The 24,393-nt window shown below is 39.7% G+C and overlaps 2 protein-coding genes across 2 annotated transcripts; one reads left to right on the top strand and one right to left on the bottom strand.

Moving 5' to 3' along the window:
- Window positions 1–14,255: 14,255 nt before the first annotated feature.
- LOC112177559 lies at window positions 14,256–15,101 on the bottom strand. Its single transcript, XM_024315840.1, has one exon. It carries the CDS (start codon window positions 15,099–15,101, stop codon window positions 14,256–14,258), a length of 846 nt encoding a protein of 281 aa, XP_024171608.1.
- A 5,111-nt stretch (window positions 15,102–20,212) lies between these two features.
- LOC112176719 (monocopper oxidase-like protein SKU5) lies at window positions 20,213–24,236 on the top strand. The gene is made up of 9 exons (XM_024314778.2): window positions 20,213–20,622; window positions 20,861–20,970; window positions 21,064–21,334; window positions 21,426–21,564; window positions 22,170–22,536; window positions 22,670–23,035; window positions 23,128–23,206; window positions 23,579–23,778; window positions 23,871–24,236. Exons 1-9 carry the CDS (start codon window positions 20,482–20,484, stop codon window positions 23,971–23,973), a joined length of 1,776 nt encoding a protein of 591 aa, XP_024170546.1. The 5' UTR covers window positions 20,213–20,481; the 3' UTR covers window positions 23,974–24,236.
- The last annotated feature ends 157 nt before the right edge of the window (window positions 24,237–24,393 follow it).

Here is a 24,393-nt window from a genome sequence, read left to right as displayed (position 1 = left end):
ACTGTGACCTCTGAGAATGGGGAAGGAAACAAAAAGTGAACATATAAATTGATCAATTGTGTCTGTAGTGTATTCATTTTGGTTTTGGAAGTTTATGCAATTCACTGAAGGGCAATAATATGATTATTAGGAGACAATAATATAATTATTAGAAGGCAATAATATGATTATTGGAGGGCAATAATATGATTATTAGGAGGCAATACTATAATTATTGGAAAGCAATAATATGATCATTGGGAGGCAATAAAAAGAGTATTGGGGGGCAATAATATGTTTATTGGAGGGCAATAAAATCGGACGCCGAAATCCTGCCACCTGTCCGATGACCAGATTCCGATCACTAGTTGCCGGAGTCCGGCAATGTCTCCGATGACTTCTCTCTTTAAGTGACAAAGAAGGAGAGGGCAAAACTGTTCTAAAAATAAATAAAAAGTAATAAAAAAAATATGTAATTGGGTATTAGGGCAAATATATATAAAATATTGTGTAAGTGGGCGATCTCTTAAAGTGTTTGGGTAAGTAGGGTTAATTAACCCCAAAATTGGATAAATGATTATTTCCCCTATATTTTATTATGCTAATTTCAAGGTATTGGAGTAAATTAATAATCAGGTTATCATACTAATAACTAAGTGAAGTAATATATAGTATGGAGAAAATTCTAAACCCTAGCCACTACGGCATTGAATCTGTCACGCCCCTGATTTTTAGCATAAATAAAAATCGATATACAACCCCATAATTATATATACGTGATCGTTCAGCCATCAATACCAGATACCTAGAAACTTTTCCCTTTCAACTTATTACATATTGATGTCCTGAACCTACTATGTACATATTGACCCGCTCCGTAGAGTCATATATTACATAAGCTTATGAATTAAATCGCCAACAACAAAATAAAACGTAAATGCTCCTCAGAGCTTACTACAACGGAAGTCTAAATAATGATAAGATCACATAATTGACTTCCTATCGTTAAGCTGCAAGTATGCTACCCCAACTTCAGCCACGATTATCCTAACCTGCAGGATTAACCCCTACACCATTTGAATGGTGCACCGGGTTGCCATACAACAAACCCGGTAAGCTTTTGCAAGCCCGTATGAGTAACTCAAAACTAGAAACAGAAATACATGCTCATATCTAAATTCAGCATTCAAAATCATGATCATAGTCCAAAACAAAACCCTTCAAGTAATGTGTTGAAATCATATTTGATGCTCAAAAGCAGATTTCCAAATCACAATATCCAAAGTCATGGTAATGCAACTCAAGGAAGCAACTCACCCAAATGATAAGGAAAACAACTCACACTTTGATTCCTTAAAACACAAAATAAAGGAGAATAACTCACACTTTAATTTCCTTTCAAATCGAAATAAAAGTGTTAACGTTAGAGATCCGAGGGATCTCTAGTTAGCTTTAGAGAAAGAGAGAGAGAGACACACACACACACACACGAGAAGTATAGTGGTTCGTCTCCCGCCTTGGCGGGAGACTATGTCCACTTGAATGTTATACTAGTGTGTTGAGCCTTGCGGCCTAAGTGGATTACATGAGTGTAATGGAGTGATGTTTAATTGGGAGGAGGCATTCCTCTTATAGGTGAAGGAAACCATCTCCTTTACATTTTTTTAGATGTGAGATGTAGAAATCACTATTCTAGTCTAGAAAGCATGTTTGTGAAGGCAACTTTGCAAGGCCGAGAAGGTGGCTTCCGGGTGACTTATTTGCCACTTCCGGATACCGTAGCATAGCTTGAACATAGGGCTACGGGATGTATGTCTCGGTTGGGCCTCACCATGGCTTGTGGGTGTCCCAAAGAGGGTGTTACTTATGCTTGGTGATGTAGCAAAGTAGCTTGCTAATAGAGATATCTACAAGTTCCCGAAGTCCCCGAATAAGAGGAGCTTCTTAGTTGGAAAGTTATAATCATGAAGTCAACAAGCATAAATAATCAGGCGGCACGGCGCCCCTACAAGTCCCCGAACTCCGTAAGCAGAAGGGACTCGTTAACCTGCACAACAAAGACAAAAACACGCATATGTAGAATGCTCGTTGCATTGATATGCATTGGCATATACGAATGTAGGAGGAGTGTGATACATGTTGATGTATACATGTGAATGGTGCCGAGTACGATCGGTTATGACGTAGAAACTCGAGATCGCATATGGTTGTGTGAGCAAACGGGTTGCATATGATAAATACGTGATGCGCGCAAGAAAAAGAACAAGGTCGAGTTTGACTAGGTTACGCTTGGTGTAAGTTGCATGAGTGCCATGAAGGCAAGCGTTTGTAAGTCATGAATAATGAATACGCGAACGCTTGTGTTTGTTTGGTTGTCGCTCGTATTAATGAAACGCGAAAAGAATTCGATTTGTCTCAATTGGTAAATGACAAATGGTAGAAAAATTCAATGTTCTATTAACGTGTAGGGTGTCGAGAAGACATGAGTGTAAAGCTTGGCAATGCCGAAAGGCAAAAGCGTGAAAGCTTGGGGGTACCGGGAAGGCGTGAGCGGGAAATTCGGGGTTGCCGGGAAGGCATGAGCGGAAAGCTCGGGGGTGCCTAGAAGGCATGAGCAGAAGATTCGAGGTTGCAGGGAAGGCATGAGCAGAAGCTCGGGGGTGTCGCGAAGGGGTAAGTGTGAAAGCTCAGCGGTGCCACTGAGGCTTGAGCGTGAAAGCTCGGCGGTGCCGCTGAGGCGTGAGCGTTAGAACTCGTGAGCGGGAAGCTTGAATGTGATGCCCTGAGGCGTAAACGTAAACGTTGCTAATTATGTTGGGTTGTATGTATAAGTCCCCGAAGTCCCTATTGAAGGAGGGTTTTCTTGCGGGATTGATACCAAAGGGTGGCTTTGTGCCTTATAATGAGCATAATTAGTGCAAGTGCGTCTTCCATCTAGGATTGGTCGTAGCGAACGCTTTTGCCCTTTCGGGTGGGCTCCTGCTAGACCCTCCGAGGAGTCCCCCACTCCTGGCTATAGACCTCCATATAGTCGGAAAATTGTTTGATGAGGGGAGTTGCGTTTAAGCAGTGGGTGTTAGGTAGCGAACCTAATCTTTGATACCCAAGCATCGGGGGTTAATTACCTGATCAATGGCTACCGTGGGCTGCGTTAACCTGTCTCTTTACTCTTTCCCGGAGGAGAAAAGCTTGATTATAACGCCGCGTAGCGGTCATTGTCATTATGAGGCGTTGCCTTACCTCATGGCGGTTGGTCGTAGACCATAGACTAGTGGAGTCTTAGACCCATTTAGGTCTCTTTCCCGTGGGAAGGGTTTCACAAAATATGGTGGCCAAGAGGCTAGACAAGATATTTGCATATAGTGTACAAATGTATGAACAACAAATAAGCATGGCATATGTGTACGGCATGTACAAGTAGCATAGTGCAAGCATGCTTAAGGGTCATGAAGACATTTGAACTATTACACTAGGATGTGTGCATAGTAGGTATGCTACTAAAACATATAACATGTGTTATAAGTATGATTAGTTTATCATGGAAGCATGTAAATGCATATCAAGTGTGATATATTATAAGCATGCTTAAAGTAGTGAAAACATGTAATGGCTCTAATTGCCAGAGCGTAAAATATAAGATAATGTTACTTATTATATGCCGATTTGGAGCGAATTGGAGTTGGAATTGATGTAAGTACCCAAATCATGTTGGAGTTGTCCAAGCATGACGCTCCGTTGCTTTGGTTGGCCAGCGGAGGATGTCCAGAGGAGGGTGGCCAGTGATGGATGGCCAGCGGAGAGTGGCCAGTGATGGATGGCCAGTGATGGGTGACCAGCAGAGGCTGCCCAGTGGTGGATGGTCAGCGGAGGTTGGCTAGCTGAGGATGGCTAGCTGAGGTTGTCCATTAGAAGTGGATAGCTAGCGGAGGTTGGCTAGCAGAGGATGTCTACCGGAGGTTGTCCGGCGGTGGACGTCCAGCGGAGGTTGTCCGGTGGAGGGTGTCCACTGGAAGTGGATGGCTAGCAGAGGATGTCCAGCGGAGGTGGATGGCTAGCTGAGGTTGTCCACTGGAAGTGGATAGCTAGCGGAGGTTGGCTAGTAGAGGACCAGCGGAGGTTGTTCTGTTGAGGTTGTCCACTGGAAGTGGATAGCTAGGGAGGTTAGCAAGCAGAGGATGTCCAACAGTGGACGTCCAGCAGAGGTTGTCTAGCGGTGGATGTCCAGCCGTGGATGGCTAGCGGAGGATGGCCAGCGGTGGGTGCCCAACGGTGGATGTCCAGCGGTGGCCAGAGATAGATGGCCAGTGGTGTAGCGTTGACCAACTTTGAGTTGGCGTTGACCGAGCTCAAGTTTTGAGTAGGTGTTGCGTTGACTTCGTTTTGACTTGAAACCTTGCAACTTTGTAAGCACTGGGAAAAGAAGAAGAAAAAATTGTTACCGCCAAGGATGGATAGCGGCGGATGTAAGGCTTGATTGAGAATACAAGGCAAGGAAGACCGAGTGCTTCAAGCGCCAATGTTAACGTTAGAGATCCGAAGGGTCTCTAGTTAGCTTTAGAGAAAGAGAGACACACACACACGAGAAGTATAGTGGTTCGTCTCCCGCCTTGGCTAGAGACTACGTCCACTTGAATGTTGTACTAGTGTGTTGAGCCTTGCTGCCCAAGTGGATTACATGAGTGTAATGGAGTGATGTTTAAGTGGGAGGAGGCATTCCTTTTATAGGTGAAGGAAGCCATCTCCTTTACATTTTCTTAGATGTGGGATGTAGAAATCACTATTCTAGTCTAGAAAGCATGTTTGTGAAGGCAACTTTGCAAGGCCGGGAATGTGGCTTCCCGGCGACATATTTGCCACTTCAGGATACCGTAGCGTAGCTTGAACATAGGGCTACGGGATGCAAGTCTCGTTTGGGCCTCACCATGGCTTGTGGGTGTCCCAAAGAGGGTGTTACTTATGCTTGGTGATGTAGCAAAGTAGCTTGCTAGTAGAGGTATCTATAAAAAGAAATCAACTTACACCTTGGTTTCTTTTAAAATGAAACATAGAAAGCAACTCACACTTGATTTCCATCAATCGTACCATAGAAAGCAACTCACACTTGATTTCTATCAAATCGTTAATAAGGAAAACAACTTACACCTTGTTACCTTAAAACCCATTAATAAGGAAAGAAACTCACACATTGTTCCCTAAAAACACGTAATCTCATGAGTTAGAAATAACCTTGTCCTGTTGCCCCATGAATCACAATTGTGGCAGACAGACTAGAGCTCTAACTGAATTCGTAGCCACTCGTCTGGCCAAAGACGTGATTACCTGATATTCTGCCCAAGGTCATAGACCTTCATTCCTCGAACTTTTCAATCCCTTGGAATAAAACATTAAAGAAGTCGCACAGGACTCAAATGTTACACAAATCTCAACACTTTTCAAAACAATCGAAATCAATATTTCCATAATCATTGTTTTCTGAAAAGCCATAACACAAAACAATAAATGAGCATAATCATGCATATTGTTTTCATACACAAATATCAATGCTTTTCAAAACAAATCGAATCAACAATTCCACAATTATTTGTTTTCCGAAAAGCCATAACACAAAACAATAAATGAGCAACACTCATGCATATTGTTTTCATACACAAATCCACTAAAACATATATATATATATATATATATATATTTCACGTAAATATATATATACGTAGTCATCCGCTCAGGAATGTCTACTAATACCAACTATAGTTTACAGTTAATAAATAACTCTCAAAACGATAAGGGTATTCCGTTCGTAAATGAACCTTGTGAGATTTCTCACCTCTGAATCCCGCTGCGTCTTCACACACAAATCAAGAGAAGCACAAATCGCCACAATCCACTCAACACACTTTCCACGTACCTAATCACATCAAGGTCACATCTTAATACCACTTGTGGTACGAAAGCATCTAATTTCAAAGCAAGCGATTAAAGTTCGAATCCCCAAATCGAACCACAACCCGAAAGTAACGCCAATCGAGGCGAAACCTCATTCGAGACCACTCAAAGTCTCTGGAATACATCTACAATTGATATGCCAAAATCGCAAGTTGATCGGACGATCGAATCCACACGGATCGAAAATCGAACGGTTCGAAACCGTAAAAATCATAACATATTCATACGATCTCCAAAAATTTTGTATTATATATCAAAACGCTCGTATCGACGAGTAGATAATATATAAAACCAGAAGCTGTCCCTTACATGAACAGAACGCCACCACCGGCGCTACCACAGGAGTAGAGCAACAATTAATCCAACCAAACTCCATATCACAACAATCAAGCCATCCAGAAATGTTCATCATCAAGAGTAGAGCAACTTTCATACCTGGAGCTAAGTCTGGTTCGGCCTAGATCGTCCTAGATCAAACTTGCAAGATCGGCGAATCGCTGCCGTCTGATCAAGCTCCAGATTCACTGTGCACCGCTGATCTTCCACCCCACACACAAAATCGTCTTTCAAGACGGGTATGAGGATGATCAAGAGGAGGAGGAAATTCCAAAACTGAGAAGGATCGGCCGAGAAGTCGTCGAAAAAGTGGATTTCTGGTCGGGTCCCGATCGCTTCAACTGTTGGCGCTCCGATCTCCTCTTTCCGGTGAACCACCGTGCAAACCACCACCACAGGGGCGATGCAGAAGGCTAGTCTGAGTCGGTCTGGGCTTGTCCCGTCGCCGTAGGTGGCTGGAGGTGAGAGAACCAGTCGGCGGCTTTCCGTCTGGTCTGGGTTGCGCGGAGGAGAGAAAACGGAGTTTCCAAAAATGGAAAATTGGAATTTATGAAATAATTTTCGGAAAATCTCTATATATACTAAAATGGAAACTTTTTTTGATGGCCATAACTTCTTCATACGAATTTCGATTTAGGAGTTCCACATATCCACGAACTCGTATCAACGCTCTCTACAACTTTCGTGAAGGAAGTTTTCTGAGAATCCCAACATATAAAAAGCCAAACTTCACACGACCCCCTAAACTGTGAAATTCGAATAATTATACGTACGAAAACCATTCTACTTCACAAACAACTTACGAATAAAGCACAATAACAATTATTCATACAACTGGTCCATTATTAATTAACAATATTAAATAACGAAAATCCAAGTCATCACAGGGTCCCAACATCGGAGTAAGTTGCCGACCCTAAGCGGAATAATCCTCTCCGCAACGCATAGCTTTCCAACGTCAACCATGTTTGACGAACACCCGATCAGATCTGCAACATTCCGGGGTGCGAATGGTCTTGCACCTCTCCGAGAACAGCCCTTGCCGGAGTGAGTTCATTAGGGAGAACGATTGGCGGGAGGCGATCAGTTGGAAAATTCGACCAGCGAAGGGACGCCTCAAGGCCCTGTATGGATGTGGTGATTCTAATGAGTCATTGGCTAGTCCGACCGCGCTGGGTGGAGATTGAGGCTTGGGTTGCAGATGATGACCGTCTTTGGTTGGGCTATGATGCAAGAATGGCTTGGGCGAGATGTCCAACGCAAAGTGCAGTGGGATCTTCAATCAAAGAAAGCGGCGACGGCAAGATACTCGGATCTCAGTTCTAAGATGGTTACGGCGATGATCGTCGTGCATCGCTCTGTAAGTGCGACCATGGCGTCGAGTTTGGCGGTGGGGAAAATAGGTCACATCAAAGGAGCAATCTGGTCTGAGGACCTGGCTGCGAGCAGTTTGGCAGTAGGTGGACGATGGAAGGCAGCGTCGGCCGTGATGGGCAACGAGGCAGAAGTGGGGGGTGCCCAAATCATTTTGGGGGCCCAATTGGATTTGGTGGCCCGAATTAGCTAGTCTGGGTTCCCAAATCAAAGGGGTTTAAGGTGTTCAATGTTGATAAGAGTACCATTTGGTTGTGGGCTCTTTGGTGGACCAAACTGTTGGGCTCGGGTTCTTCAGGGTTTCGCTTTGGGATCCAGGAGGATCGACTCAGAAAATCACTTCTACATTCCTTCCAAACCTCCTAGCCCAAGTGTTATGGGCAAGGAGAAAATTTAGTTTAGTTTTATTTCTGAACTTTGCCTAATTGCTACGTGTTAATTTTCATATTTCTTAGGCTCGTTGAATGAGTGAGCACTGGTTGTTTAATGGGTGGTGCTAGCATACCACGTCCTAAACTTGCCCTTGAGTTTGGCAAGGGAAAGTATGTATCCGTGTCATTCTGGCTTGAGATGAATGAATTACTTGGTTAAAAAATAATCAGGTTATCATATTATGGATCAATATAATAGTATCAAACAGTATCATTATAAAACCTATTCATGAAATGAAATTTAGCCTCTACATTTCAGAGGTTTTTACCTAAAGTTAATTCAGTTTATAGTCTTAGAGCCAGTCATGCATGTGCCCCATGTGTGAGGCGTAACAAGTACATGTACGTGCTCTATGTCACTCGGTATAAGTATCTAACTATTTGATTTGAATTCTGTCACAGATCAGGGATTGTGTAATAATGTTAAGTATACTCACATTGAAGAGAAATAATTGAAGTAGAGCCTATGATGAAGAGACTATAATGGCTATTTGTCAGTGTATAACCCTTACAAAAATTTGGGCCTCTCCGGTCTCCACCTTGCCAATTGGTATCAACCAAAAATGAAACATTTCAATAACAAGTTTACCGAGTAACTGTGATTTAATTCAAAATCAGTTTATTAATTAGAGAATTTCATTATTGAAAAAAATATATATATAGAATTTCATTATAGTTTTTTCTGTCATCAATACAAACGCATGCATTCTATCATACTGTCACATAACTTGTGAAAAGGGTTTTTCTAAATATACCCAGCAAATATCTATGTACACCTAGCAAATTTATAAAATCTCTAACTACACCAAACAAATTTTCCTATAATACCCTTTTTTTAATTAAACCCAGCAAAACCCATAGACCCAGATGAAGAATACTACTCACTTGTTCTTCTGAGATGAAGAAAAGGAGTTCTACGTCTTTGGTCCTAAACAAACGGTACAAGCCATAAAACCAGTATATGATTACTTGGTTAGTGATACTGAGTAGTTGCTCCATTGATTTCCTAGCCCAACAAGAAAATACTGCAGTCATGGTTATCATTACCTAGCTAATGAGATCAAAAGGATACATCTTCCCCAAACTTCCAAATTCCAGAAGCCCATACATTTATGCATGCACATGTTTGTGTCCATATGTGTGCATGGGTTTGATAAATAGAAAGAACAAACCAAAGTTGAAAGGGAATTGAAGAAGATATATACAATTGGGGTACGACCTCCATCAACTGGATCCCTCTCTAGTGCAATTAAATCAGAATCTGATCAACTCTATGTATTCTCATCTTTTATCTCCACATCATTTGTCTCTGGTCTACCATTTTGGGGTGCATATATCATGTTTTCATCATTTATCTCAAGCAGACTTAGAAAGTCTTGATAGCTCTCATATGTTTGAATAGATTAATCTCATCATCACCATTGCGATCATACATGGTAAAACCATTGCACCCATAATTCGCAAAATGAAGAACCTCTAAGCCAGGTCTTTTGTTAGGACGTTCATTTGTCCTACCAAAAGAAGGATATTCAATTTCTCCTTCACATTCTTATTCACCAGAGAACTCTTTTTCTTTTTCTTCAATAACAATGCAGAGCCACATACCCACTAGGATTATACAAAATAACTTGGATTACTTACATTCTCAGCTGCCAATTTGGCAAAGTGGTCCAGTAGCTTTTGATATGGACACCAAGTCCCTAGTTCGAGACTTGCAGTACACTGTTTTTTCTTCTTCTTTGTTTTTGGTATATAAAAGGTACAATATATAAATCTCCATACAATACAATACTAATATACAATATTTATGCAATCTCCGTACAATACAATAGCCCACTTTTCTATATTTTTCATGTGGCTTTCACACCAATAAGATCTCGTCCACAATTACGTACTATTGTAATATATATAGATTACATATACATTTTTTTTATGTTTTAATATTATTAATATATTTTTTTGTGTCCTAACAAACTAAAATTTCTGACTCCGCCACTAAGTACGAGTCAAAAAGCGTATTGAGTACGAGTCAAAAAGCGTATTGAGTATTAGATCACTGCATATGAGTTATATATTTGTGACTATCATCTATTATCTATTGCAATAGAAATGACCATATATAGGTTGTATATAGTTGTTTTGAGATATCACGCTAATACGAACAACCATTGTAACCAACATTAATTGTAGAATATAATTTTTTGTGAAATTTATAAGTTGGTTTTATGAAACCAAAACAGTCATCGGATCTAATTATGTATTTATGCTTTCTAGAAATTTCTCACTTGATTCCACTTTTTCCCCAATTTATGTACTGTATATGCTTTCAATATATTTAACTTTTCATTCCCTTTGGTTCCTAATTCGACAGCGGTACCCTACTCAAAAATAGTCAAATTACTGATAGGGCCAGTTCAGAGCAAATGTTCCAGCTGGACGTCACATTTTGCCCATTAGGTCATAATTCATACCCACCCAAACCACTTTGTCTCTTCAATTAGTAAAAAGATACACTATGCCAACTCCAATCCATCATTCTGGTTGGGATATTGCCCTTCACAGTGTCCCTTGATCAATCCTATCATCGTTCTAATAAGTAACCAGATGAGCTTCTATATTGTTATCTTTTTGGTACATAATTGAGATTTGGATTTGTTAAACAAAGCTTGCTTGCATGACAAATCTATGGATTTGATTGAATCATGTGACAAGACAACCCTCCCCAGTAAAACGTATTAAAATAACGACACTCCTTTTACAAGTTGAAGTTGAATATATACCTCCTAGACAAGTTAGCTAGAAAGCTTTCTTGACCAACACTTCTCTTTGGAAAAGGAAGGGAACTGCTCTGTATTGGTTGTTCTTGGTCCCCTCCACCCTGGAATCGTTTGCCTCGATCTGTTTTTGCCTTTCCTCTATCTCCATCAAGCTAAGCTATTTGAGTATGAAGATTCTCACGGTTAGGGTGCCGCTTGACAAAAGTACGTACTCCTTTTAGTACATATCGGTTTTATACCATTTCCCTCTTCCCTCTTTGTGGAGATGAAGAGAGATAAGAGGGAGGGAGATTGGGGATTTTGGGTACCAATCGAGTATTTGTACCATTACATTTTCACGTTCCAGATTATTTTACAGCGGTGAGTTATTGCTTGGTCTCGTAAATTTTTTTTAAACAACTTAGTTGTCGTCTAGCTTTTGCCTGTAGTGAAATGTAGAATTGGTTTAGTAGTGATGAAAATTCTTAGATACTTTACAGACATCAACAAACTATATTAGGCAAATCTTTAGCTAAAATTAAGCCACACTTTTAGCTAATCAAATCCACCATATTCCAATGCACGCATAAACCACATGGTGGGGAAACCGCAATTACAACGTTTGAGCAACAACAAATATTGATTCGCTATGATGTAGTGGTATTAATAACTGCACAAACCATAATCATTAGTGAAGTTTAGGCAAGCAATAATGGGAGAAAAATCAGTAGGATTCTATATTTGAGCTAAGATTTTAGATGGCATAAATCATGATTTGCAATTATTTAGTTGGATATTTAACAATACTTACATGGGGACCAAATTGCATAATTTTCAATTAGTCATTTATTGGTCGTAGAGTTTATAAATAATGACTATGGTAATCGCAACAATTTGAATAATTTTTTGTCCAGACTTCAACAAAAGAGAGAGAGAATTTTGTAAATTTTGTTAAAATAGTATTTCACTAAACAATCAACAAATTTTGGTACATGTCGGTAAATGTTGCATTTTTTCTCAATAGCATTTGATCCAATTTTACTTGATAATCTCTCAATATTTATTTGGGTCCGGATCAAGAGACACACAACTGTACATAATTTTTTACACTCCTCATGAGCCCTTAGATTTTAAAACATTCAATGGTTTAGATTAAGTGTGAGAATGACATGGCATAAATAACCAATAATATATATTTCAACCAAAATAAATAAACAAACTTTACTTTTCTGAAGAAAAAGTAAAATACAAAAATAATAAAGAATAATGAAATTAAACAAGAACAAGAACACCACATTGCCTTCCCTAAGCTCCATCCCCCGCCATCACCTTCCCCAAATTCCAAATATAGAAATTGATATTCATAATGATTTGTGAATCGGTATATGGAGCACCAATTCAACTTAACCCAGACCAAAATAAGAGGGAAACCATGGGCGATGGAGATTGGGAAGTTGTGAATGTTGAAGGAAGGTAAGAGTCCTTGTGGGGGTGTTGATCATCAAATGGCTTGAGGAGTCGTTGATTGGGGTGCCTCTATTCGCAACCCAAACGATGTTTCTTACTAGAATAATGTTCTTGTACACTTGGGGATTTGGAACTACCTGGGCTGAAGAAACCCAGTTGAAAATACCCCACCTGGGGAAACCGTTGCCATCAGTGATGTTAAACTTCATTACCAAAAGCTGAAGAAAATAACAAGGGACACAATTAATCCTAGAATTCCAACCCAAAAATATAACCTGAGGAAATATTATAGGAAGCATTAATAGAAAAAAAAAAAGTTTAATCCACTTTTATTTGTCTCTTGTTTTTTCTTTTTTGTTAGGAAATAAATCAAATGCCATGTCATTCACACACTTAATCTAAACCATTGAATGTTTTAAAATCTAAGGGCTCATGAGGAGTGTAAAAAATTGTGTACAATTGTGTGTCCCTTGATCCGGACCCTATTTATTTTTGTCGCTACATACATAAAACACATGATTTCTTTTCATTATTTTTGGATTTTTATTTGGGTCCTTGATGCAAAGTACCAAAATGAGCAAAAATTATCCTGCTTACCCCAGCAATAGATTTTTATTCTCACTAACCTACATTAAAGTAAAATGACAACTTTGCCCTTAACCTAATTAATAAACGACATTTTATGCCACTCATCATCAATCTCTCTCTCCTATCTCTCTCTCTTCGAATCAATGCGACTTCTCTCTCTCTCCCCTCTCTCTTTCTTTATGTGAATCACTGGCGACTTTTCTCTCTCCTATCTGAACAACTGCCGACAACTGGGAATCATCATGAGTTCTCTCTCTCTCTCTCTCTCTCTCTCTCTCTCTCTCTCTCTCTCTCTCTCTCTCTTCTCAAATCACTAGACTTTTCTCTCTCTCTGATCTGAACAGCCTTGGACGCCTCCGACTACTGGTACTCTTCGTCCTCGGTGGTTAAAGCATCATCGTTTTGGAAGCCGCTGGAATTTAAGCTCCGAAGTTCTGGCGAGAAATGCTTCTAGCTCTTGACATGGGTTCCTAGAGCATTTTCTGGGTGCCCAAATCAGTTTTTTCTTTTTTTTTTGGGTAAAATGAGGGGAGAAGGAAAAGGAAAAAAAAGGTTTTCTTGGGGGCAATAACGAAAATGTTCACATAGTCAGTTGCTGACCAAGAAAATAATACTCAACCACCCTTGGATGTAAATCCAAGGGCAGAGAGAATTATTATTAAGTTGAGGTGTTTTGTTTTCCACCCTTGGATGTAAATCTAAGGGTTGTTGAGTATAAATTCTTTGGTCAGCAACTGACCAGGTGAACACTACTGGGGGCAATAAAGGTCTATTGGGGCAATAAATGTTTTGAATTGATGTAGTCTCCTCGTTTTTTTTTCCCTAATCAAAGTTTTATTTGTCTAATTTTAGGGAGATTAGTTCTCATTTAGCCGACCGAAAGGTATATTGGGGGGAAATAAAAGTCTATTGGGGGGCAATAAACCTCTCCAGCCCCCTATGAGATCTCCAACGACCTCTTTGAGGACCTCCGGCGAGGTTTCATAAACTTTTATTGGCCCCAATAAAGGTTTATCCTCCCAATAAACCTCTTGGTGACCTATGAGATCTCTGACGACCTCCGGCTAGGTTTTCAGAGAAGTCTAGCAACCGGTGATTGGAATCCGGCGAAGTCTCCTATGACCTCTCTCTCTCTCTATGACAGGACCCACCCCGAATTCCACCCTGGAATCCGAAGTGGCCCTGCGGGACCTCTCCTTTAAAGGTGGGTCCCGCAGGGCCACTTCAGATTCCAGGGTGGAATTCGGGGTGGGTCCTGTCACTCTATGTAACAAAGATGTGAAGGTAAAATAGTCTCAAAAATAAACAAAAGAAAACTTAATTGGGTATTAGGGAAGATCTTATCAGAGTATTTTTTTTTAAAGGATTTCATTGAAATAAATCAACGAGTACACTCGTTTAGGATGACATCCCTTATAAATTCGGGAGCAGTACCAAACCATGTTTGGCTATGACTATTACATGCTCTATTTGCTAGCTTGTGATTTGTTTCTCGTGGGGCAAAGGTTACTTTGAACTCCCTATGACTCTGCAGCCTTTCTTTCATCTCATCCAGTAGGAAACTACACATTGACATGTCAACTGCATCTTGGTTCATTGCTCCTGCTAATAAGGCACAATCTATTTCAAAGATGACCTTATTATAGTTCATACCTGTAGCTATTTGAAGTGCCTCAGATAGAGCTTGTAGTTCTGCATGGAAAGGTGTGATAATGAACTGCAGTGGTTGTACAGCTGCTGCTCGAACTTGACCATAATTGTCTGTAAAGATGACCCCATCTCCGCTTCGTCCATTTTGGGCCACAAAAGCTCCATCCACATTGCATTTTAGCCAGTGTTGCGGTGGCGGTACCCGAACTTGATTCCTTGTACGTTGTGGGGTATTCAATTTGTTGGCCTTGGCAAAGTCTTTCAACCAGCCAAACGTCATCAATACTACATCGCAAGGATGCTTCTTGCTGCCTTCCCACACCTGAGAGTTCCGATTTTTCCATATTCCCCATATGAGCATCATTACTTTTGCAAACTTCTCTTTATCTAGAGTAGTCGCCAACTGGAGCAGCCAGTCTTTCAAATCTATAAAGTCTTCTTGGACTCGTGGTATTGCTGCTGCCCTCCATATCTCTTGGGCATATGTGCAATTGAGAAACACATGCACGTTATCTTCTATGCCATTGGTGCATATGGGCGTGTTATGTCTCCGAGCACCCCCTTTGTACTTAAACATGACCGGTTAGGTAATATATTCACACATGAACGCCATACCTGGAGTGCCACTTTGTTCGGTACCTTCGCATTCCAAATAGCCGACCACAGTCTAGCATACTGATCTGGAGCTTGGGGAGGGGCCAGAACTAGGCCCAAAGCCATATCTCGTGCCATAAAATATGCACTCTTCGTGGTGAAGACTCCTTTAGTGTTAAAGTGCCAAACTAATCTGTCTCTTGGGGTTCTTCAACTTAGTGGTATTCGGAGGATGAGCTCTCTATCTGCCGGTGAGAACCACTTCTCAAGTTTTTCAATGTCCCAACACCTTGTGGTTGGGTTTATCAGATCACATACTTTTCTTGGAGCATCACGGGGTTGTGGTGAGCTAGGGCCCCGTGGGTATGTATCTGGTATCCATCTATCTCTCCATATATCAATGTGCTCTCCATTGCCTACTTGCCATCTTAGCCCTTTGTATAAGCACTGCTCGGCCTTCCCAGATACTCCGCCATGAAAAAGATGGTTGCTCTCTCAATTCTGCATTCAGGAAGTCGCTACTTGGGAAATAAATAGCTTTATATAATCGTGCAATCAGAGAGTTAGGATTCCTAATTATTCTCCATCCCTGCTTTGCTAGCATACCTATATTGAACCAATGCAAATTTTTGAAACCCATACCACCCTTCTTCTTCGGGACACATAGCCTATCCCAAGACCTCCAATGTATTTTGTGTTTCTCCTCAGAGTCTCCCCACCAAAAGCCTGCACATAGTTGTTGTAGATCCTCACACAGACCGATGGATAATTTATAACAATTCATTACATGGTTTGGGACTGTCTGGGCAACTGCTTTTATCAAAATTTCCTTACCAGCTCCACTTAATAATTTTGCTCTCCAACTGATCACCTTATTTGTCAACTTCTCCTTCAGATAATTAAAAGCTGCTATCTTTGTTCTCCTTACATATGTAGGTAGCCCCAAGTATCTTTCATGTTTATCAACTCATTGAACTCCCAGTAAGCTTGCCAAATGGTATTGCTTGTCTAATTCAACATTCTTGCTAAAAGCTACCTCACTTTTCTGCATATTAATTCTTTGGCCTGATGCAATCTCATAAATATGTAGTATATTTCGAAATTGTTGACACTCTTCTTCAGTGGCTGTTCCAAATAAGAAGCTGTCATCTGCAAAGAGAAGGTGATGGAGTTGCGGTGCCCCCAGTGCAAGAGTGATACCTTGAATCCAGTTTTCTTGTGCAAACTACCCAATTAGAGATGAAAGGCCTTCTGCGCATAATATGGATAAATATGGTGACAAAGGATCTCCCTGCCTTATGCCTCTGGATGGTTTGACATATCCTCTAACTTCTCCATTCACTAAGAAGGAGTAGCGGAGTAGCTTACTGTTTGGAGACTTGTCATAATCAAATCTACCCAATTTGAGTTGAAACCCATCTTCAAGAGTATAGCCTGTAAGAAAGGCCATTCTAATCTATCATATGCTTTACTGATGTCCAGCTTCAATGAGAAATTGCCATCTCCACCTCTGCGGTTATTATGCAGGTGATGTGCTACTTCAGTTGCGATTAGTATGTTGTCAGAAATCAAACGATCCGGAACAAAAGCACTTTGTAGCGGTGATATGATGTCTCCCAAGATTCTTTTTAGCCTGTTAGCCAACACCTTTGAACAAATTCTATACAATACATTACATAATGCTATAGTTCGTACATCCGACATGTATTTCGGATTTTTAACCTTAGGGATAAGTGTAATGTGTGTAAAATTGACTTCTTTAAGTAACACACCTGAGGACAGGAAGTATCTCATCGCTGTGCATACATTCGGCCCCACTTTGCTCCAGTATTTCTGAAAGAAGAAGGGAGACATCCTGTCTGGGCCTGGTGCTTTTGATGGATCCTAGATGAGAGAAGTTTAAAAAATCACTGTTCATAAACTCAAATTGAAATAAAGTGATCAAATTGTTTGAAAGAATAACTAGGCTTTGAATGTCACTAGAACAACGCATTTAAAGATTTAGAAGCCATTTCACTAAAAGAGAAAGCAAATCCTAAACCCTAGAAGGGAGAAGTTTGGAAAATCATTGTTCATAAACTCAAATTGAAACAAAATGATCAAATTATTTCAATTAGCAACTAGGGCTTTGAATCTCACTAGAACAACGCATTTAAAGATTTAGAAGCCATTTTAGTAAAAGCGAAAGCAAATCCTAAACTCTAGAAAGGAGAAGTTTGGAAAATCACTGTTCATAAACTCAAATTGATACAAAGTGATCAAATTGTTTCAATTAGCAACTAGGGCTTTGAATGTCACTAGAACAACGCATTTAAAGATTTAGAAGCCATTTCACTAAAAGCAAAAGCAAATCCTAAACCCTAGAAGGGAGAAGTTGGGAAAATCTAAATAGAGCTGTCTTGATCTCTTCATCGGAGTACGTTTCGAGAAGCTTCTCATTCATGGTTTGATTTACCCTAGGTTGAACCGTATTAAGAATAAGGTCCAATGCTCTGTGGTTCACCCCCTCAGTGCGAAATATGGTTTTGTAGTACTCACTAACCACGTTTTCAATGCCATCCATATCACTTACCCATTGATTGTCAGCGTCAAACAATCCCAAGATTCGGTTCCGTTGTTTTCGATTGGATGCTCTTCTATGAAAGTAGGCTATGTTTCTATCCCCACCCTTCAGCCATAATGCCCGAGAGCGTTGAATCCACACTGTTTCTTCCTGAATAAGTAATTCTTGGAACCTTGCTTGAAGGGTTTGTTTTTCCCCATGATCAGCGCTATCATACGGTTTACTAAGTAGTTCGTCTAAGCGCGATCGAACTGCTCTCATCTCCACTTGTCTAAACAGGAATGTTTGTTTCTGCCAACCTACAAGTTCACGTCTTGTATGTTTAATACGTTGGCTGATCTGTTGCATTGGGTCACCGTCCACCCCTAACTGCCATCCACGTTGGATCACCGATTCACACTCATTGTGAGTCGCCCAGAACTGTTCAAATCGAAAGATAGACTTCCGTCTCTTATCAGAGTATTTAATTATGAGTAAGTGAGAAGAAAAAATAATAAGTTGGTCAAAATCACTTTTTATTTTTCATAATTTTCTCCATTAATCAAAATAAATTGTACTGGTACATGGATGGTTTTGAGTTTTGACTCATCGCTTGACATGAACAAGAGAGAGAGCATGCATTCTGTTTCTAGATTCCAATCCAAGGCAAGAAATGAAATCCTAGTAAGACCCCCCAGCCACAAGGTCCACCCTACCACGCTTTTCTGATGCTTATTATGTTACTTGTGCCTACTCCGGTGGGGTGGTCCTACTGGAAAAACACTACTCTAGCTCTCACTCAACACTCAACACTCAAAATCCACTTACCCCTTATATATGGCATCTCGAGGTAAGACCAGTGGACATATTTTTGGTTTTGTTATATAATTACATTAGACTTGGTCCCCAGTCCCCTACGGTTTAGTTTATTTTCACTTTGTTTCCAGGCATTCTTGATTTTAGTAATTCAAAACTGTGTAGTTGATATCGTATGGGAGACAATCACGCTTACTATTATAAGGAGGAAATCTTGAGTTCAACTCTCTTGAATTCTTTATTATTATTGTGTACAAAACAGTCCTCTACAAATCTACTACTTGATACACATAAGTAATGTTTACTGTTTTTTTTTTTTTTTGAGTATAATAGATAAAGTTTTGCTCCACCTCATCTATCACATGATGTCAGTAAAATTTGAATTTGTAACATTCGTAATGAATACATTTCACCAACTTTATTTACTTGTATTGTGTGCATTTGTCTACCTATTTATGCAAATATTTATGTAGTCGGATGTGGTTGAAAACACTTCTTTTTTCACAGTACCCAAAAAAGAGAGCATGTTTTACTCATATTTACTTGGCAAAACAGATCACCTCTTATTCCGAACACTTTAAGTATGACATCATTGATGTAAAATTTGCATGATCTCTTTTGGTTGACTTTACATGATCTGTTTATAAAAGTTTTCATATGTCCTAGTTTGTGATCAATAATCAATTTATGCTTTGGTTCGTGTGAAAAAAAAATTAAAAGATATTGGTACAATGCCAAGACGAGAATGAAATGACATATTGAAGAAAATTAAACAAATTACAGTAAACTAAAATGCAGAAGATGACATTATAGGAGATAGCGTTCGATCCTATTACATATGAGTACGTGCACTTGTTGTAAGTAAGTAATATTGTTCACAAGACTAAATTAAGGAACATGTAATTAACTCGCTTATGTTTCATCTCTAAAAAAAAGTGTGTTTGTATATGCTAATTTAATTTCGGTGTGTGTATGGAAAATAGAAGCATATAAGTAGCTATAACCATTTTGTTCTCAATTTGGAAAAATAGAAAACTATATTGTGTCCAACCAGTCATGAGGTATGGTTTATGAAAACTCTTATGAACCAGCTAATTGTGTTTAATCTATCTCTTAACCTTAGTCACTAGAGCAAAATGACCATTAGTCTAACTGTTTTACGCAAGTTCAGGACTTCAGGACCAAATGACCATTAGGTACTTGAAGTCTTGAAGAGTTCAAGTCCAGTCGGACACAGAATCAAGAATCAAACGGTAACAAGCTGCCGCACTAATCCAACCATCACCTATATATTTATTCTTTGGGGTCCCCTACTTTGAAGCCAGTGCCTCACGGCTGGCAATCATGTGGAGCTTTCTTAGAGATCTGAACGTTGCAACACCCTGTTATTATTTATGTCTTTTTCATTTTTTCAAATATTTATCTCTCTTTGAATTCGGTTTCCTCTTTTTCTTTTTCAAATCCAGACGACAATGGTCAAATAAAACCACACCTACGCGTGGGACTGTAATGTTTTTTTTTTCCATGTCCATGGTTATTATGAACTGGCTATTGGCTGTCACTCCCCTCTTTCTGTCTCTAAAATTGCCTACTTTATCTCCCATAAGAGCCATGAATGGTGACCGGTCACCGACAAAAGCTTAGCTCTATTGCTTGGGATCAGACCTCAAAACCAACCAACCATTGTTTCCTCTCTTGTTTTTTTTCTTTTTTTCCCTTAAGCCAAGAAAAAATGCCACTATCCAACACACAATACAAGTATTTTAGAGAAGGAAAAAGAGCCGTTCCTTCTGTCCCAGTGTCTCATACGCACTCTCCATCTCTCTCTCTCTCTCTCTCTCTCTCTCTCTCTCTATACTCCAGCGGTTCTGTTCTGGTTCTGTTCTCCTTTCTTTTCTCTCCCTCTTTCTGTCTGATAATGTAAACAAAAGAAGGGAAAAGAAATTGGCTTTAGAGTTTTGTAAAACACATTTGTAAAAGTCTTGGCGGAGTGAGAGAGAGAGAGATGGCTTTCAAGAGCTTTTTCACTCTGTTTCTCATCCACATTTGCTTATTTGCGAGCTTGAGTTACGCTGAAGATCCAAGCTTTTACCACGAATTTGAGGTCTCTTACATCACTGCCTCTCCTCTTGGTGTTCCTCAACAGGTCTGGTTCTGGCTGCTTTCTCTGTCTGGCTTGTTTCTTCATATTTTCCAGCTACTAATGACAACTGGGTTAGCTTTAGATTTCATAAAGTTTGAATCTTTAGCGTCAGATCTGCTAAATGTGCTTGTAGTTTGAAAATCAGAGCTTAGAGTGCTAGTGCTAAGCTTCTAGTGATGTCAAGTAGTGAGCTTTTGGGGTTGGTTCTAGTGATTGTTTCTGAATCTGCGTTACCTTGTAGGTTATTGCCATTAATGGAAAGTTTCCAGGTCCTGTTATTAATGTGACTACTAACAACAATGTCATTGTCAATGTTCGGAACAAATTGGATGAGAATCTACTCTTTACTTGGTAAGATTTACTGTGATGTGCTCGTGATTTTCAAGCAGATACATGGTTGTTATATATATGGATTGGTATTCTGAAATTGGATTTGTGTTATAGGGCTGGAATTCAGCAGCGGCGGAGTTCGTGGCAAGATGGAGTTCTTGGAACCAATTGTCCAATTCCCCCAAAGTGGAATTGGACTTACAATTTTCAGGTTAAGGATCAGATTGGGAGCTTCTTTTACTTCCCATCTCTTAATCTCCAGAGAGCATCTGGAGGGTTTGGCGGTTTTATTATAAATAACCGGGCTGTAATTTCCATTCCTTTCACAACCCCAGATGGGGATATAACCATTTTGATTGGTGATTGGTACACAAGAAACCATACGGTGAGTAGTAAAGTTTTCAGCTCCTCTTCTGTACATATTTGAGATTGGTAGAGTAACACGCTTGATGATGATGGTTCGTTTTGAAATGTAGGCTTTGAGGAAGACCCTTGATGCAGGGAAAGGCCTTGGCATACCAGATGGTGTTCTCATCAATGGGAAAGGCCCTTACCAATACAACACTACACTTGTCCCGGATGGCATTGATTACGAAACAATTGATGTACACCCAGGTGAGTGTTCACTACTATTTATGTATCATATTATAAATTAAGAAATGCAGTAATTTTGGGAATGTTTCCAGTGGGAATTTAGTTTTATTCTGTGCATGTCCTTGATCATATGATTATGTCTTGAGAGCCAGATGCATATGTTTTTTTTTTTCTATCATGCTAACAATTTGAGTTTATTTGAGCATAAAAGTTCTGCTCACAAGCAACACTTTAAACCATTTCTGGACAAGTAAAATTCAGTAAGTTAGAGCAATGTTCCATACAACTGGAATGACTGCTCTGTCCATCAGCTTTGCTTTATCTGCTGATTGCCATTGGCATGTAATATCAATGACCCAGGTTTCAGAAGTGAAAGCTTAAGTCCCCGCTTACTAATATTTAGGTGTTTTGGACTGACTTATCACTTTAAATCTATTAACTTTTCAGTTGTTATTTGTACACTATTAGTAACTGTAGCAAAATGGTGCTTGAAATTGAAATCTATGCATAAAGACTTGCCAAGTCATTTCGCATGTCAATATGCATTATTTACAAGGAACTTGTGAGCGCATTGATTGTAGTTAAACTCTCCAAACTTCCAATGACAATGATGTGATTTTGATCAGGGAAAACTTACCGTCTTCGCGTACACAACGTTGGAGTGTCAACTACTCTAAATTTCAGGATTCAGAACCACAATCTGCTTCTAGCAGAGTCAGAGGGATCATATACAGTGCAACAGAATTATACGAGCTTAGATATACATGTCGGACAATCTTATTCATTTCTGTTAACAACGGATCAGAATGCCAGTAGTGATTATTATATTGTAGCAAGTGCTAGATTTGTGAACGAGTCACATTGGCAAAAAGTTACTGGAGTTGGGATCCTGCGCTATTCTAATTCCAAAGGAAAGGCAGCTGGTCCCCTCCCACCACCACCAAGTGACGAATTTGACAAAACCTTCTCGATGAACCAGGCCAGATCCATCAGGTGTGTTCTCTTTTAATATTTTTAGATTCTGTTTACTAACTTTTATATTATATTTAGATTATTCAGTCTTGAACAATTTCCTGACTGGTTTATCCATATAAACCTCTTTCTGAAAATTTGCCAACTTTTGCAGATGGAATGTATCAGCCAGTGGTGCACGTCCTAATCCACAGGGATCTTTTAGATATGGCTCCATCAATGTAACTGATGTTTATGTGTTGAAAAACAAGCCACCAGTAATGATCAATGGGAAACGCCGAGCAACACTAAGTGGAAACTCATTTGTAAATCCTGCCACACCAATCCGGCTAGCTGACCAGTACAAATTGAAGGGTGTTTATAAGCTTGACTTCCCAAAAAGGCCACTTACTGGAGCACCCAGGATGGAGACATCTGTGATTAATGGAACATTTAGAGGATTTATTGAAATCATACTTCAGAACAATGACACCAAGATGCAGAGTTACCACGTGGATGGATATGCATTTTTTGTTGTTGGGTGGGAATTCCTTGAAGTTTATTGCATCGAACATGTTTGTGAAGTGTTTTCTATACCTCTCAGTGCCTTTAACATGCAATGATTAATTGCAGGATGGACTACGGTGACTGGACAGAGAATAGCAGGGGGACATATAATAAATGGGATGGAATAGCCCGTTCTACAATACAGGTATGGTTGTTACATAGTTAACTGCTTTAATCTTAGTTGGTTCCTCCCTTAAACCTCACCTAGTTTGTTAGGTAAACATTTACTTTCTGATTTGTAATAATTTCTGGGATACCTGTCAGTTGGGACTCGTTTTTTTTTTTTCTTTTTCCTTCACTGGGATGAGCTATCAACAAATAAGTATGTCCTTTGCAAACCCTCAAATCAAGACACAGTCTATGTAAAGTTTTCGTCATTATATGGCCGAGCACTTGGTGATTACAGAGACTAAATGTGAACTAGGATAAATTGTATTGTAGTAGCAAAGATGTGCAAATTTTGGTTCATTCATCCCTTCTTCACTGTTAATGCAGTAAATATTTCCTTTCTGTTTAGGTTTATCCTGGGGCATGGACAGCAATCTTGATTTCTTTGGATAATGTTGGAGTCTGGAACATTAGAGCTGAAAATCTCGATTCATGGTATCTTGGCCAAGAAACTTATATCAAGGTCGTCAATCCAGAACCGACTAACAAGACTGAGCTCCCCATGCCAGACAATGCCCTATTTTGTGGTGCTCTAAGCAAATTGCAGAAGTATGTGCCCATCACCCATATATACTAGTACTAAACCTTCTCATGTCGTTAATGAGTAACAACTAATAACTACATTTGATTCCTCTTTTCAGGCCTGAAGACATCTCTTCGGAAGCATCACTCACTATTGGTCAATCAAGGGTGTTCTTCACTCTGCTGATGATCATCTGCACTTTAATTCCCATTTTCCACTAAAGGGTTAGGTTTTTATGAGTGTCGCCCCCGCCTTTATGTTTGTTGGAGCCTAGGCTCTTAGTGAGAGGTTTGTGGTTGAGTGTTTAGGTTTGTAAGATTAGGCTTGTTGATAAAAATCTTCAGTAAGTTTGACATTCTTTTCTTCTTTGTATGTTCCAAATGCTCCAAGGCTGCTTTAATTGATCGGATTTATGATTCTTTTATTACCAAGGACCCATGTATTGTTTGACAATCAATCAATTCATCAATTCAATTCAATGCAACTTCCTACCCTTTGATCCTTTTTCTGTAATTTGAATTTCTGAAACAGAAGATGAGGTTTTTGGCTTTGCTGTCACGGGGTCTGATATTTTGGCAAGGTTTGTGTTTTGTGGTCCTGGAGATTTTGGTCGAAAAATGTACCCTTCATTGGCAAAAAGA

Source organism: Rosa chinensis, chromosome 7 (genome assembly GCF_002994745.2).
Source record: "Rosa chinensis cultivar Old Blush chromosome 7, RchiOBHm-V2, whole genome shotgun sequence".
Lineage (NCBI taxonomy): Eukaryota > Viridiplantae > Streptophyta > Magnoliopsida > Rosales > Rosaceae > Rosa > Rosa chinensis.
Note: the sequence above shows the minus strand (reverse complement) of the source record. Positions and strands in the feature narration are given on the sequence as shown.

Coding starts and splice junctions, on each gene's coding strand:
- LOC112176719 (XM_024314778.2), top strand. CDS start 20,482: ATGGCTTTCAAGAGCTTTTTCACTCTGTTTCTCATCCACATTTGCTTA. Junction 20,623..20,860: donor CTCTTGGTGTTCCTCAACAG/GTCTGGTTCTGG, acceptor GTTACCTTGTAG/GTTATTGCCATTAATGGAAA. Junction 21,335..21,425: donor GGTACACAAGAAACCATACG/GTGAGTAGTAAA, acceptor TTTGAAATGTAG/GCTTTGAGGAAGACCCTTGA.
- LOC112177559 (XM_024315840.1), bottom strand. CDS start 15,101: ATGTTTAAGTACAAAGGGGGTGCTCGGAGACATAACACGCCCATATGC.